The 16,853-nt window shown below is 47.8% G+C and overlaps 2 protein-coding genes across 5 annotated transcripts in view; one reads left to right on the forward strand and one right to left on the reverse strand.

The window, feature by feature from the left end:
• PTK2B (protein tyrosine kinase 2 beta) overlaps positions 1 to 1,326 on the reverse strand; it is an 84,060-nt gene extending 82,734 nt beyond the window's left edge. For 2 of the 3 annotated variants that reach the window (XM_066547648.1, XM_066547647.1), the window contains exon 1: positions 546 to 597. In XM_066547648.1, the coding sequence (XP_066403745.1) occupies positions 546 to 570 (25 nt within the window). In that variant the 5' untranslated portion in view covers positions 571 to 597. Of the gene's footprint in view, positions 1 to 545; positions 598 to 1,196 lie in introns of those variants that run through there. The other variant, XM_066547649.1, reaches the window with a different exon arrangement.
• A 2,178-nt stretch (positions 1,327 to 3,504) lies between these two features.
• The window catches only part of DRC1 (dynein regulatory complex subunit 1), a 28,176-nt gene continuing 14,827 nt past the window's right edge, over positions 3,505 to 16,853 (forward strand). For both annotated transcript variants that reach the window (XM_066545969.1, XM_066545970.1), the window contains exons 1-6: positions 3,505 to 3,798; positions 6,468 to 6,561; positions 9,114 to 9,226; positions 11,173 to 11,356; positions 12,228 to 12,365; positions 16,685 to 16,771. In XM_066545969.1, coding sequence (XP_066402066.1) covers positions 3,509 to 3,798; positions 6,468 to 6,561; positions 9,114 to 9,226; positions 11,173 to 11,356; positions 12,228 to 12,365; positions 16,685 to 16,771 — 906 coding nt within the window. In that variant the 5' untranslated portion in view covers positions 3,505 to 3,508. The remainder of the gene's footprint in view (positions 3,799 to 6,467; positions 6,562 to 9,113; positions 9,227 to 11,172; positions 11,357 to 12,227; positions 12,366 to 16,684; positions 16,772 to 16,853) is intronic.

Here is a 16,853-nt window from a genome sequence, read left to right on the forward strand (position 1 = left end):
TCGGGAACGACCCCGCAGGGGACGTGGGGCTCCCCCATTGCCCACAACCCCCGGGGAATTCCGACATCCCCTTCTCTGGAATCCCACATCCCGGGCAATCCACCTCGAATTCCCCTTTAGGGACCCCAAATCCCGGGATCCCGAGCAGATCCCTGGATCCCCTGGATCCCCAAGATTCCCATTCCCGGCTGTTCCCGAGCTCTCCCACGCACTCGGAGATGCGCAGTTCCCACGCTCCCGGCTGGAATCCTGGATCCTCGGGGCTGCCCAGGAATCTCCCCGGCTCTCGAATCCCCCCAAAAATTCCCTCCGGGAATCTCCCCGGCTCTCGGATCATCCCCCCCAAAAAAAATTCCCCCCGGGAATCTCCACGCAGGAGTTCCGACGGGAACCATCCCGCTCCTCCTCCTCCTCCTCGCCCTTTTCCCGTCCCGTCCCACCTCCAGTCCCGGACGATTTTGGGCTTGGAAAACGCTGCCCCCCCAAATTCCCGATGAATAATTCCCGAGATGATCCCGAATCCCGGCGGATTCCCGCGGACTCACTCAGGAGGCGGCTGAGCCATCCCATGCTCCCTTTTCCCTTTCCAAAGGCGATCCCGTGGTCGCTCCGGGAACGGTTCCCGGGAAACCGCTGCTCCCTCCCCCCTTTCCTTCCACTTCCCAATTTTCCCCTTTTTCCATTGGCACGGAGAGCTGGGAATCAAAATCCGCCGGGATTTTTTTTTTTTTAATTATTATTTTTCCTTTTTATTTTTTTTTCCCCTTCCCTCTCCCATCGCTAGGGAGCGACGCTTTGGAATTGCGGCATCCCGGGAAAAAATAAAATAAAAAATAAAATAAAATAAATTAAAATAAAGTAAAATAAAATAAAATAAAATTAAATTAAATTAAAAAATAAAATAAAATAAAATAAAATAAAATAAAATAAAATAAAAATAAAATAAAATAATATTAAAAAATAAAATAAAATAAAAATAAAATAAAATAAAATAAAATAAAATAAAATAAAAATAAAATAAAAATAATATTAAAAAATAAAATAAAAAATAAAATAAAATATAATAAAATAAAAATAAAATAAAAATAAAATATAATAAAATTAAAAAATAAAAATAAAATAAAAATAAAAATAAAAATAAAATAAAATTAAAATAATTTTTTTTTTTTTTTTTTTTTAAATAGGGATTTACTCACTTTTTTTTGATGAGCTCCGAGGGATCCGGCCGGGATTTGGGAGCGGGAGAAGTTGGAGCCGCTTCCAGGGGGTTGGACGGAGCTGTTCCCGGCGCCGGGAATGCCGCGGGTTCTTGCTGCCATCTTCTGGAGCTGGGACAAAAAAATCCCAACCTTCCGTCCCCCTCATCCCCCCCCTCCCCCGTTCCAGCATTCCAAGGAATTCGGGGCTTCCCGGCCGTCCAAACCTCAATCATTCCATTTATTTACTTGGGTAATTCCACTTCCGAATGACTTTTGGGGGACTTTTCCCGAGGAAAATCCTGGAAAAGCGCAGGAATGAGGGTGGGTGGGTGGGTGGATGGGGTCAGGTTGTGGGTTCATCCCATTTTTCCTCATCCTTTGAGATCAGGGTTGGGAAAAGGGATTGGAGGGATGGATCGGGCTGAAATTCCCGGATTTTTCCCTTCTTTTCCCATCTCCTGGAGGGAATCATTTGGATTGCTGCATCCCGGAGCAATCTGAAAGGATTCGGGAATCCCAAAAATCTGGGATTTTCCATAAATTGTCCCCCGGAATATTCCCAACCCTTGACCCCCAGATCAGCCCCACCAGGGCCTGCGAAATTCCCTGGAAAAGGAACATTCCAGGAAGGAAGGAAAAAAAAACCCCAAAAAGCAGGAATTGGGGAAGAAGAGGTGGAAACTTTCCCCAAATTTGGGGCCATCCCGGGAATCCTGGCAGGGCCTCAGCCCCTTCCCCCCTCCCCTCCCCCTCCGTCCCATCCCATTCCCAACCTCCCACGATTTCCATGGAAACTGCGGATCCCAATCCCATGGCAACCCCCCATGGCAACAGGCAGCTCCCACATCCCAGAGCAGCAGCAGCAGCAGGAGGAGGAGGAGGAGGAGGAGGAGGAAGGAAAGGGCCCGGGAACGCTGGGCCTGGAGGGCTCTGCTCCCTGCCTGAATTCACGGAATTCATGGAATTCCCAGAAATCCTGGAGCTCGGCCGCGAGGGAGGCTGGAAAAGCAAATCCTCGGGAATTGGGATGGGACTTCTGTCCTGGGACGCTGCCAGGGATTCTCTGGGAATCCCAGCCCGGCCGGGAATCCCTTCCCAAGGTCCCACCATCCCGAGCTCCCCTTTCCCACTGGAAGCCATTCCCTGGCTCCTGCCCCTCCAGCCTTCATCCCAAATCCCAAATCCCAGCTCTCCTGGAGCCCCTTTGGGATGGGGAAGCGGCTCCAAGGATTCCCTGGATCCTCCCCTGATCCAGCTGCACATTCCCAGCTGCTGTGCCAGCCTGGCATTGGATCCAGCCCCATCCCGACCCCTCCTTGAGAAGGAATTTTGGGATCCAGGGAATTCCCTGGAAATTCAGGACTCCAGGAAGGGTCTCCCTTCCCTTTTCCATCCCCGAATTCCGTAAAAATCCCTCGGGATGGATCCTGAGTGTCCTTGATCCCAGAATCCCGGAATGGTTTGGGATGGGATCCATGGACCTTCAATCCAATGATCCCAGGGACACTTCCCACCATCCCAGGGTGCTCCAAATCCACCCTTGGACACTGCCAGGGATCCAGGGATTCTCTGGGAATCCCAGCCCAGCCAGGAATCCCTTCCCAAGATCCCACCATCCCAAGCTCCCCTTTCCCATGGAATTCCCTCCATTCCCAGCTCTCCCAGCCTGCCATTGGATCCATCCCCATCCCGACTCCTCCTTGGGAAGGAATTTCGGGATCCAGGGGCTTCTCTGGGAATTCGGGACTCCAGGAAGGGTCTCCCTTCCCTTTTCCATCCCCGAATTCCATAAAAATCCCTCGGGATGGATCCTGAGTGTCCTTGATCCCAGAATCCCAGAATGGTTTGGGATGGGATCCATGGACCCTCAATCCCATCCCATTCCCACCCCGATCCCGGGGTGCTCCAGCCTTTCCTGGGACATTCCCAGGGATTCTCTGGGAATTCCATTCCAGCCCCTTCCCTCATTCCATCCCCGTCCCGAGCTCCCGGTTCCCGGCGGGAAGGGGCGGGAGGATCTCTCCCGGTGCCTTTTTCCCGCTGTTTCCCACGGAAAACGCACCGGGAAAATTTGGGAGGGCGCGGGGGGGGGCATGATGCTCCCGCCGTTGCCAAGCTACGGGAAGCGCTACTGCGCATGCGCAGCAACGCCCCCGTGATGCCTCACGCGTTGCTAGGCAACGAGGGACGCTCAAGGTGCGCGCATGCGTAGTGGGCGTCGCGCAGCTGCCGTTGGCGGGGGGGGGGGGGGGTGTAACGGGAGCCGCGCATGCGCAGTAACGGGCGCGCACCTGCGCCCAGGTGTGCTCATGGAGCCGGGGGAGGACGGGGCGGGCCCAGGCCCGAGCCTGGAGCTCGCGGAGCTCGAGCCCGAGCCTGAACTCGATCCTAAACTCCATCCCAAGCTGGATCCCGGTGCTGATCCCGGTCCCGATCCCGGTACCGGTCCCTATCCCGATTCCGGTCCCGTTGCTGATCCCGGTCCCGGTACCGATGCCGTTCCCGATGCCGGTGCCGATGCCGGTACCGGGTCCGGTGCGGACTGGGCGCGGCAGCAGCGAATCGCCGCCCGCCGGACCCGCATCGATGTCCGGCGCCGGTGAGGAACGGGGGGCCGGGCCCCATTCCCGGTTTTCCAGAGGGATGGGGGTGGTCCTGGGGGGTTCCCCACCCCAAACTGGGCCGGAGATCAGGAGCCGACCCCAAAGCCGGGGCTCCGAATCGGAACCGGGGCTCGGAACCGGGGCTCGGAAGCAGAACCGGGGCTCGGGATTTGTCCCAAACCCATCCCAGGGTCTCAGGAACATTCCCAGAACTCAGAGTCCATCCCAAACCGAGTCCCAGGCTCAGAGTCCGTCCCAAACCCAATCCCAGGCTTGGGATCTCTCCCAAACACACCCCACAGGCTCAGGATTGACCCCAAATCCCTCCCAGGGGCTCAGGAATATTCCCAGAAATCAGGATCCATCCCAAATCCAATCCCAGAACTCAGGATCCATCCCAAACCTATCCTAGGTGCTCAGGTACATTCCCAGAACTCAGGGTCCATCCCAAACCCAATCCCAGGCTCAGGATCCATCCAAAACCCATCCCCAGTGCTCAGGACCATTCCCAGTGCTCCAAATCCATCCCAAACCCAATCCCAGGGTCAGGATCCATCCCAAAGGCCCAGGATCCATCCCAGACACAATCCCAGGCTCAGGATCCAATCCCAGGGCTCCAAACCCATCCCAAACCCATCCCCAAGGCTCAGGATCTAATTCCTAACCCAATCCCAATCCCAGACTCAGGATCCATCCCAATCCCAAAGGCTCAGGATCCATCCCAAACCCAATCCCAGAGCTCAGGATCCATCCCAAAGGCCCAGGATCCATCCCAGACTCAGGATCCATCCCAAAGGCCCAGGATCCGTCCCAATCCCAATCCCAGACTCAGGATCCATCCCAGACGCAATCCCAGACTCAGGATCCATCTCAAAGGCCCAGGATCCATCCCAATCCCGGACTCAGGATCCACCCCAAAGGTTCAGGATCCATCCCAATCCCAAACTCAGGATCCATCCCAAAGGCTGGGGATCCATCCCAATCCCAGTCCCAATCCCAGAGCTCAGGGCCATTCCCAAATCCCAGAACATTCCCACAGTGGGGGCTGGGAGGGGGCAGGGGCCCAGGAGTGTCCCCAAAGCGGCCCCAGGCCGGGGCCTCCCCTGGATCCCAAACATTCCCAAACAATTCCCGGGCGGGCGCAGGAGCTCTGGGATCCCCCTGGGAGGAGATTCCCGATCCCAGGGATCACCATTCCCAATCCCAGCCGATCCCAAAGTTCAGGACATCTCATCCCTGGGACAGTCCCGTTCCCACTTGGACAAATCCCCGTTCCCACCCCGGATCCATCCCGGGATCCTTTCCCCAAAGGATTTTCCCTGGGATTGAACTGGATCCCATGGATTCCCTGTCCGGATCGGATCCCACTGTGATGGATCCGCTCCCGAGCTGGGGCTGGGTCAGGATCCCGCTTTTCCCGCTGTTTTTAGGGAAAATTGGGATGGAAAGCACCGCTTCCCCCCAGCCTGACCCACAGCGAGGTGCCCGTGGATCCCATTCCCAGCAGGAATTCCGAATTCATGGAATCTCATCTGTCGCCCCGCCGGGCTCCTCCTTCCCTTCCCGATCCCAAATCCTTTCCCGATCCCACCTGGGATTGATCCCATTGGAAGGATCCCATTGGGATCATCCCAAATCTCTTCCCTGATCCCACCTGGGATTGATCCCACTGGAATATCCCAAGTGGGAAGAATCCCACCAGGATCATTCCAAATAATTCCAGGTCCTACCTGGGATTGATCCCACAGGAACGATCCCACCGGGATCATCCCAAATCCTTTCCCGATCCCATTGGAATATCCTGAGCTGGAAGGATCCCACTGGGATCATCCCACACCCTTTCCTGATCCCACTGGAATGTCCTGAGTGGGAACGATCCCATTGGGATCATCCCAAATCCTTTCCCAATCCTACCTGGGATTGATCCCACAGGAACGATCCCACCGGGATCATCCCAAATCCTTTCCCGATCCCATTGGAATATCCTGAGCTGGAAGGATCCCACTGGGATCATCCCAAATCCTTTCCTGATCCCATTGGAATATCCTGAGCTGGAAGGATCCCACTGGGATCATCCCAAATCCTTTCCTGATCCCATTGGAATATCCTGAGCTGGAAGGATCCCACTGGGATCATCCCAAACCCTTTCCCCATCCCAAGGAACCACCTGGGATTGATCCCACTGGAATATCCTGAGTGGGAAGGATCCCATTGGGATCATCTCAAACCCTTTCCTGATCCCACCTGGGATTGATCCCACTAGGATCATCCCAAATCCCTTCCCGATCCCATTGGAATATCCTGAGCTGGAAGGATCCCACCAGGATCATCCCAAATCCCAAAAAAATCATCATCCCAATCCCAAATCCCCCCAAAAATTATATTAATTAAATTGACATTAATTACATCATATTACAATATATTCTATTATTTTTATTATATTACATTACATTATATTAGAATATATTAGTTTATATTATATTGGTTTATATTATATTGGATTATATTATATTATGTTATATTATATTATATTAATTATATTTATATATAAATTTTATATACATTTATATAAATTAAAATAAATTATATTAATATATAAAATTCTTATAAATATTCTCATTAAATATTATAAAATATTCCCAACTTTTCCCGGTTTTGCTCCCAGGGAAGCGCTTGGAGAGAAGGTGGAGCAGGAAGAGGAGGAGGAAGAGGAGGAAGAGAAGAGGAAGAGCCTGAAGCTGATCGAGGAGACCGAGAGGGTGAGGAAGGATTTGGGAATCTCCTCTTGGATCCTTTATCCCTGGTTTTCCTCCTTTATGGGCCAAAATCCAGGAGAGAAACGCCAGAGTGGGAATTTGGGCCAGGTCCTTGAAATCCAATGGGAATTTCCTCTTGGATTCTTTCTTATCCCTTATTTTCCTCCTTTTTTTGGGCCAAAAACTGTGAGAGATGAGACAAAAAAGAAAAAGGGAGAAGAACGCCTTAGGACTGGGATTTGGGATCCAATGGGAATTTCCTCTTGGACCCCTCCTGGTTCCATGTTTTCCTTCTTGGCTTCTCCTTGATGGGACGAAAAAAAATGGGAGAACACCACCTTAGGACCAGGATTTGGGATCTTTCTGGGAATGATGGGAATTTTCTCTTGGATCCCTCCTTGTTCCTTCTGTTTTCCTTCTTGGTGTCCCCTTTGATGGGACAAAAAGCCGGGAGAGGAACTCCCCAGGACCGGGATTTGGGATCTGCTGGGAATTTCCTCTTGGGTCCCTCCTTGTCCCTTATTTTCCTCATTTTGGGGCCAAAAACTGGGAGAGAAACTCCCCAGGAGTGGGATTTGGGATCCGATGGGAATTTCCTCTTGGATCCCTCCCTCCTTGTTCCTTCTGTTTTCCTTCTTGGTGTCCCCCTGGTGGGACAAAAATCCAGGAGAGGAACTCTCCAGGAGTGGGATTTGGGATCCAATGGGAATGTCCACTTGTTTTCCTCCTTTCTGGGCCAAAAACCGGGAGAGAAACTCCCCAGGAGTGGGACTGGGGCTGGATCCTTGGGATCCAATGGGAATCTCTTGGATCCATCCCTGTCCCTTGTTTTGATCCTTGGTGTGCCCTTGGTGGGACAAAAATCCAGGAGAAAACTCCCCAGGACCGGGATTTGGGATCTGATGGGAATCTCCTCTTGGATCCCTCCTTGTTCCATGTTTTCCTCATCGGTGTCTCCTTGGTGGGACAAAAACTTGGGAGAGAAATTCAACAGGACCAGGATTTGGGATCTGATGGGAATTTCCTCTTGGATCCATCCTTATCCCTTGTTTTGATCTTTGGTGTCCATTTGATGGGACAAAAATCCAGGAGAAAACTCCCCAGGACCGGAATTTGGGATCCGATTGGAATTTCCTCTTAGATCCCTGCCTCCTTGTTCCATGTTTTCCTTCTTGGTGTCCCATTGATGAGAGAAAAAATAGTGAAAAAACTCCCCAGGACCGGGATTTGGGATCTGATGGGAATTTTCTCTCGGATCCCTCCCTCCTTGTTCCATGTTTTCCTCCTTGGTGTCCCCTTGGTGGGACAAAAATCCAGGAGAGAAACTCCCCAGGAGTGGGATTTGGGATCCAATGGGAATTTCTTGGATTCCTCCTTATCCCTCCTTCTGCTCCTTGGTGTCCCCATTGATGGGGAAGAAAATGGGGAGAGAAATTCAACAGGAGCGGGATTTGGGATCCAATGGGAATTTCCTCTTGGATCCCTCCTTGTTCCATGTTTTCCTTCTTGGTGTCCCATTGATGAGACAAAAAATAGGGAAAAAACTCCCCAGGACCGGGATTTGGGATCCAATGGGAATTTCTTCTTGGATCCCTCCTTATCCCTTGTTTTGATCCTTGGTGTCCCCATTGATGGGACAAAAAACTTGGGAGAGAAATTCAACAGGACCAGGATTTGGGATCCAATAGGAATCTCCCCTTGGATCCCTTCCCATCCCTTGTTTTCCTCCTTTTTGGGCCAAAAACCGGGAGAGGAACTCCCCAGGGACCGGGATTTGAGTGGGATCCTTGGTGCTGGGAATGGTTGGGCTTTTCCAACTTTAAATGGGGGTTCTGGGATGGGATGGAATTCCTGGATGGGATTCTGGCATTGGGACTCTGGGATGGGATTATGGGATGGAATGTGATTCTGGGATGAGATTATGGGATGGGATTCTGTGATGGGATGGGGTGGAATTGTGGGGTGGGATTCTGGGATGGGATGGAATTGTGGGGTGGGATTCTGGGATGGGATTATGGGATTATCGGATGAGATTATGGGATGGGATTCTCTGATGGGATGGGATTCCGGGATGGGATTCTGGGATGGGATTCTGGGATGGGATTCTGGGATGGGATGGAATTGTGGGGTGGGATTTTAGGATGGGATTCTGGGATGGGATTCTGGGATGGGATTCTGGGATGGGATGGAATTGTGGGGTGGGATTCCAGGATGGGATTCTGGGATGAGATTATGGGATGGGATTCTGTGATGGGATTCTGGGGTGGGATGGGATGGGATGGAATTGTGGGGTGGGATTCCGGGATGGGATTCCAGGATGGGATTCTGGGATAGGATTCCAGGATGAGATTATGGGGTGGGATTATGGGATGGGATTCAGGGAAGGGATTTAGGGAAAAAAAAAAAAAAAAAGAAATGGATTTCGGGATCTTTTAGGGGACTGGCATTTGACCGGGATCCTTGGACTTGGATTCCCGCCCAGCCCAGGGACAGGGAGGATCCGGGATTGGTGCATTCCAAGCCCAGATTCCCGGGATGTCCCCTTGCCCCGGCAGGCCCTGGCCAAGCTGCTTTTCCACGGGACGCAGCTGCTGACCAACGTCCAGGTGGAATCCGACCTCCGGGAATCGCGGCGGCGGGAAAAGGACAGGCGGGAGAAGCGCAGGAGGTGAGCGGGGCAGGAGCCGGGGATTTGGGAATTCTGCTGGATTCCCATGGGAAATTCCAGCCCTCGACAAGGTCCCGGAAATCCCACCTGGCCCAGGTGGTTTGAGGGAGTTTTACCTGGAGGTTTCCTGGAGAGGTGGAGATGGATTTGGGAGTGGGATGGAGGGATGGGAAACAGGGAATGGCTTTCCCAGTGGGAAAGGGGAGTTTGGGATTGTGGGGTCTTGGGGAGGGATTCCCGGCTGGGCTGGAATTCCCAGAGAATCCCTGGGAGTGTCCAAGGAAAGGCTGGAGCAGTCTGGGATTGTGGGAAGTGTCCCTGGGATCACGGGATTGAAGGTCCATGGATCCCATCCCGAACCATTCTGGGATTTTGGGATCAAGGACACTCAGGATCCATCCCGAGGGATTTTTATGGAATTCGGGGATGGAAAAGGGAAGGAGAGACCCTTCCTGGAGTCCCGAATTCCCAGTGAAGCCCCTGGATCCCGAAATTCCTTCTCAAGGAGGAGTCGGGATGGGGCTGGATCCAATGCCAGGCTGGCACAGCAGCTGGGAATGTGCAGCTGGATCAGGGGAGGATCCAGGGAATCCTTGGAGCCGCTTCCCCATCCCAAAGGGGCTCCAGGAGAGCTGGGATTGGGGCAAGGGCTGGAGGGAGCCAGGGAATGGCTTCCAGTGGGAAAGGGGAGCTTGGGATGGTGGGAGCTTGGGAAGGGATTCCTGGCTGGGCTGCAATTCCCAGAGAATCCATGGGAGCATCCAAGGGTGGATTTGGAGCACCCTGGGATCATGGGAAGTGTCCCTGGGCTGGGATTGAAGGTCCGTGGATCCCATCCCAAACCATCCTGGAATTCCTTCTTGGAATTCCTGAGCACATTCCAGGAAAGGCCCTGCCCATCCTGCTCTGGCAGCGCAAAATTTCCCCACTGGGATTTTTTTTTCCAAAGGTTTTTCCAGCCTCTGGGCATTCCCTGATCTTCCCATCAGGATCATCCCGAGGTTGTCTCCTGCTTTCCCATCAGCCCCATTCCCAGAAATTCCAGGAAACACCAAATCCACGCTCCTGGGATTTAGGGAAGGGATTCAGGGGAGGAATTGAGGGATTTAGGGAAGGGATTTAAGGAAGGAAAGGAATTCAGAGAATGGATTTAGGAAATGGATTTAGGGAAGGAAAAGGATCTAGGGAAGGGATTTAGGGAAGGAAAGGGATTTTAGGGAGGGGATTTAGGGAAGGGATTTTGGGAGGGGATTTAGGGAAGGAAAAGGGTTTATGGAATGGATTCATGGAAAGGATTCATGGAAGGGATTTAGGGAAGGAAGGAATTTTAGGGAAGGGATTTTGGGAAGGGATTCATGGAAGAGATTTAGGCAAGAGATTTAGGGAATGGATTCAGGGAATGGATTTAGGGAAGGAAAAGGATTTAGGGAATGGATTCATGGAAAGGATTCATGGAAGGGATTTAGGGAAGGAAAGGAATTCAGGGAAGGGATTTAGGAAAGGGATTCAGGGAAGGGGATTTTGGGAAGGGATTCATGGAAGGGATTTAGGGAATGGATTTAGGGAAGAGATTCAGGGAATGGATTCAGGGAAGGGATTTAGGGAATGGATTCACGGAGGGGATTTAGGGAAGAGAAGGGATTCAGGGAAGGGATTTAGGGAAGGGATTCAGGGAAGGGATTTGGGAAGGAAAAGGATTTTAGGGAAGGGATTTAGGGAATGGATTTAGGGAAGGAAAGGGATTTAGGGAAGAGGTTTAGGGAAGTGATTTTAGGAAGGCATTTTGGGAAGGAAAGGAATTCAGGGAAGGGAAGGGATTCAGGAAAGGGATTTAGGAAAGGGATTCAGGGACGGGATTCAGGGACGGGATTCAGGGAGGGGAAGAACCCCATGTGTGGATCAATCCCAGCCCTATCCCAGCTCCCTGATTCCCTGCGTTGCCTCAGGCTGGAGAAGCTGGAGGCGGACGCCGTGCACGGCACGGAAAAGTTGGAGGAGATCAACTCCAAGTGGGCCCTGGCGGGGGAGGTGAAGATCCCGCAGGAATTGTGGGAGCTGCTGGAGCAGCAGCGGGAGGAGTGCGAGCAGCTGCTGGCCGGGAAGAACCAGCTCATCCGGGAGCTCCAGGAGGTATTTGGGAATTCTCGGGGCTGCTCCCAGGGGCTGGAGCACCCCTGGTGTGGATCCAGGGCTGGGAGAGCAGCTGGGAATGTGCAGCTGGATCAGGGGAGGATCCAGGGAATCCTTGGAGCCGCTTCCCCATCCCAAAGGGGCTCCAGGAGAGCTGGGATTGGGGCAAGGGCTGGAGGGGCAGGAGCCAGGGAATGGCTTCCAGTGGGAAAGGGGAGCTTGGGATGGTGGGATCTTGGGAAGGGATTCCCTGAGAATCCCTGGGAATGTCCCAGGAGAGGTTGGATCACCCTGGGATGGCAGGGTTGGAATTGGGTGATCCTCAAGCTCCCTTCCCACCAATCCATGACAGTTCCGTGTCCTGCCCCTTTCCCCGAGGATCCCCTGAGGATTCCCCGAGGATTCCCTGAGGATTAATGAGGCTTCCTTGAGGGTTCCCTGAGGATTCCCAGATGATTCCCCGAGGATTCCCTGATGGTTCCCCGATGATTCCCTGAGGATTCCCCAAGGATTTCCCCGAGGAGTCCCTGAGGATTTCCCGAGGATCCCCTGAGGATTCACTGATGATTCCCTGAGGACTCCCCGATGATTCCCCAGTGATTCCCTGAGGATCCCCGAGGATTCCTTGAGGGTTCCCCAAGGATTCCCTGATGATTCCCCGAGGATTCCGCGATGATTCCCCTGAGGATTCACTGATGATTCCCTGAGGACTCACTGATGATTCCCCAGTGATTCCCAGATGATTCCACGAGGATTCCCCGAGGATTCCCCGAGGATCCCCCGATGATTCCCCGATGATTCCCCGGGGGTTCCCCGATGATCCCCCGAGGATTCCCGCTGATCACAGCCTCCTTTTCCCTGGATTTCCCAGGAGCTGAGGGCCCGGGACGAGCAGTACGAGCAGGCCCTGCGGGAGCAGGCGGAGGCCGTCCGGGTGCTCCTGGAAAGGATGGAGGAGCAAACCCGGAATATGCTCAGGTCCTACCGGCACCACCTCCGGCGCATCGAGGTACGCAAATCCCGGGGAAAACGGGGAAAACGGGAAAATCGCTTCGTTTTCCGTATTTTCGGGAAAATCAGTCCACAAACACCAGAGGCTTATGGCCAAAAAGGGAGCAGGAGTCTTCTTTTTGCTTTATTCTTTGATATTTTTTATGTATTTGCTTTAAATATATATATAAAAATTCTTTTATATATTTTATATAATTGCTTTATATATATATATAAATTCTTTGATATATTGTATATAATTGCTTTAAATATATATAAACAATTCTTTTATATATTTTATAGATTTGCTTTATATATCCTTTTATATATTTTATAGATTTGCTTTATATATATATAAATTCTTTTCTATATTTTGTATCTTTTAAATATATATTCTTTTATATATTTTTTATATATTTTATAGATTTGCTTTATATATATTCTTTGATATATTTTATAGATTTGCTTTACATATATAAATAAATTCTTTGATATATTTTATATGATTGCTTTAAATATATATATTCTTTGATATATTTTATAGATTTGCCTTATATATGTAAATAAATTCTTTGATATATTTACAGATTTGCTTTACATATATAAATAATTTCTTTTGTATATTTTATAGATTTGCTTTATATATATATAAATTCTGTTTTATATTTTATAAATTTTCTTTATATATGTACATATAAATTCTTTTATATATAAATTATTTTCTATAATTTATAGATTTGCTTTAAATATATATATTCTTTGACATATTTTATAGATTTCCTTTATATATATATAAATAAATTATTTTCTATATTTTATAGATTTCCTTTATATATATAGATTCTTTTCTACATTTTATAGATTTCCTTTATATATATAAATTCTTTTTTATATTTTATAGATTTCCTTTATATATATAAAATCTTTTATATATTTTATAGATTTGCTTTTTATATATAAATTCTTTTATATATTTTATAGATTTGCTTTATATATATAAATTCTCTTTTATATTTTATAAATTTGCTTTATATATGTATATATAAATTCTTTTATATATAAATTCTTTTATACATTTTAAAGATTTGCTTTATATATATACAAAAATTCTTTGATATATTTTATAGATTTGCTTTATATATTCTTTTATATATTTTATATATTTTCTTTCTATAAAATATATAAAAGAATTTATATATATGTATTTGCTTTATATATAAAAATTCTGTTTTATATTTTATAAATTTGCTTTCTATATGTATATATAAATTCTTTCATATATATATTTTATACATTTGCTTTATATATATGTATAAATTCTTTTATATATTTTATATGTTTTATATATATATAAATTCTTTTATACATTTTATAGATTTCCTTTATTGCAATAGAGGGAGAGGCCATGGGGCATTCCCCTGGGATCTCTCCAATTTTTGGAGGATGCAGCCTCCATTTTTATCCCAATTTCCTTCCCTTTTTATTCCCATTTCCTTCTCTTTTTATCCCAATTTCCCAGCTGCATTTTCCTTCTCTCTTGCCCCATTTCTGAGGTACTTGAGAGGTTCAGGCTTCCCAAAACGCCTGATCCCAAAGATTTTCCCTCTAATGTACAACCCTCCCTTTTCATTTTTAATTTTTACAGAATTTAGGGCTTTTTTCCCCATTTCTGAGGTACAGACTCCCCAAAACCCCTGATACCAGAGATTTTCCCTCTAATGTACAACCCTCCCTTTTCATTTTTAATTCTTACGAAATTTCGGATTTTTTCCCCATTTCTGAGGTACTTGAGAGGTTCAGACTTCACAAAACTCCTGAGATTTTCCCTCTAATGTAGAACCTTCCCTTTTAAGTTTTAATTCTTACAAAATTTCGGATTTTTCCCCCATTTCTGAGGTACTTGAGAGGTTCAGGCTTCCCAAAATTCCTGATCCCAAAGATTCCCCTCTAATGTACAACCCTGCCTTTTCATTTTCAATTCTTACGGAATTTAGGGGGTTTTTCCCCATTTCTGAGGTACAGACTCCCCAAAACCCCTGATACCAGAGATTTTCCCTCTAATGTACAACCCTCCCTTTTCATTTTTAATTCTTACGAAATTTCGGATTTTTTCCCCATTTCTGAGGTACTTGAGAGGTTCAGACTTCACAAAACTCCTGAGATTTTCCCTCTAATGTAGAACCTTCCCTTTTAAGTTTTAATTCTTACAAAATTTCGGATTTTTCCCCCATTTCTGAGGTACTTGAGAGGTTCAGGCTTCCCAAAATTCCTGATCCCAAAGATTCCCCTCTAATGTACAACCCTGCCTTTTCATTTTCAATTCTTACGGAATTTAGGGGGTTTTTCCCCATTTCTGAGGTACAGACTCCCCAAAACCCCTGATACCAGAGATTTTCCCTCTAATGTACAACCCTCCCTTTTCATTTTTAATTCTTACGAAATTTAGGATTTTTTTCCCCATTTCTGAGGTACTTGAGAGGTTCAGACTTCACAAAACTCCTGAGATTTTCCCTCTAATGTACAACCCTCCCCTTTTAATTTCCAATTCTTACGAAATTTGGGGTTTTTTTCCCCATTTCTGAGGTACTTGAGAGGTTCAGACTCCCCAGAATGCCTGATACCAGAGATTTTCCCTCTAATGTACAACCCTCCCTTTTCATTTTCAGTTCTTATGGAATTTAGGATTTTTTCCCCATTTCTGAGGTACCTGAGAGGTTCAGACTTCCCAAAATTCCTGATCCCAAAGATTCCCCTCTAATGTACAACCCTCCCTTTTCATTTTTAATTCTTACCAAATTTAGGGGGTTTTTCCCCATTTCTGAGGTACAGACTCCCCAGAATGCCTGATCCCAGAGATTTTCCCTCTAATGTAGAACCTTCCCTTTTCATTTTTAATTCTTATGAAATTTACAATTTTTTCCCCATTTCTGAGGTACTTGAGAGGTTCAGATTCCCAAAACTCCTGATACCAGAGATTTTCCCTCTAATGTACAACCCTCCCTTTTCATTTTCAATTCTTATGGAATTTAGGGTTTTTTTCCCCATTTCTGAGGTACAGACTCCCCAAAATGCCTGATACCAGAGATTTCCCTCTAATGTACAACCCTCCCTTTTCATTTTCCATTCTTACGAAATTTAGGATTTTTTTTCCCCGTTTCTGAGATACTTGAGAGGTTCAGACTTCCCAAAACTCCCAAGATTTTCCCTCTAATGTACAACCCTCCCCTTTTCATTTTTAATTCTTACGAAATTTAGGGGTTTTTTCCCCATTTCTGAGGTACTTGAGAGGTTCAGACTTCCCAAAATGCCTGATTCCAGAGATTTTCCCTCTAATGTAAACCCTCCCTTTTCATTTTTAATTTTTACAGAATTTAGGGCTTTTTTCCCCATTTCTGAGGTACAGACTCCCCAAAACACCTGATACCAGAGATTTCCCTCTAATGTACAACCCTCCCTTTTCATTTTTAATTCTTACGAAATTTCGGATTTTTTCCCCATTTCCGAGGTACTTGAGAGGTTCAGACTTCACAAAACTCCTGAGATTTTCCCTCTAATGTAGAACCTTCCCTTTTAAGTTTTAATTCTTACGAAATTTAGGAATTTTTTCCCCATTTCTGCGGTACTTGAGAGGTTCAGGCTTCCCAAAACTCCTGATCCCAAAGATTTTCCCTCTAATGTAGAACCCTCCCTTTTCATTTTTAATTCATATGAAATTTAGGATTTTTTCCCCATTTCTGCGGTACAGACTCCCCAAAACGCCTGATACCAGAGATTTGCCTCTAATGTACAACCCTCCCTTTTCATTTTTAATTCTTAGGAAATTTAGGATTTTTTTCCCCATTTCTGAGGTACTTGAGAGGTTCAGGCTTCCCAAAACTCCTGATCCCAAAGATTTTCCCTCTAATGTCCAACCCTCCCTTTTCATTTTTAACTTTTACTGAATTTTGGGTTTTTTCTCCCCGTTGTTTCTTTCATATTTCCATGTTTAATTTATCCGCAAACCCCAAAGTTTATTTGTAAGATCAAATATTTTTTTCCGCACCCATCAATCAGTGGCGTCCGTCCCATTTTTTCCTTTATCTCCCAGTGCTGGTTTTTATCTCCCTGCTCACCCGCGGAATTGTTTGGAATCACCAAATCTGTTCTTCTCGGCATCTTTTTGGGGGAGGGGAAAAAACCCCAAAAACTCGGAGCCGTGGATGGAATTTGGGTGGGTGAGGTTGGAATCCGGAGTTTTGAGAGGGGTCGGGAACGACTTTGGGAGCGACCCCCGAGCGTCGCCGCCCGGCTGTTCCCACCCCCCGAGATCCCAGTGCGAAATTCCCAATTTTTCCGCAGAAAGCGTTCGAGGAGGAGCGGCGGGAGATGCTGGCGAGCAACCGGGAAAGGTGGAACGAGGCCATGCGGGCCCACAACGAGCAGGAGGTGAATCCCGTGGGAGATTTTTGGGATCCCGGGAATCGCTGAGGGTGGGAAAGGCCCCTCTGGGATCGCCGAGTCCAACTAT

The sequence above is a fragment of the Molothrus aeneus genome, chromosome 3, assembly GCF_037042795.1.
Source record: "Molothrus aeneus isolate 106 chromosome 3, BPBGC_Maene_1.0, whole genome shotgun sequence".
NCBI classification, from domain to species: domain Eukaryota; kingdom Metazoa; phylum Chordata; class Aves; order Passeriformes; family Icteridae; genus Molothrus; species Molothrus aeneus.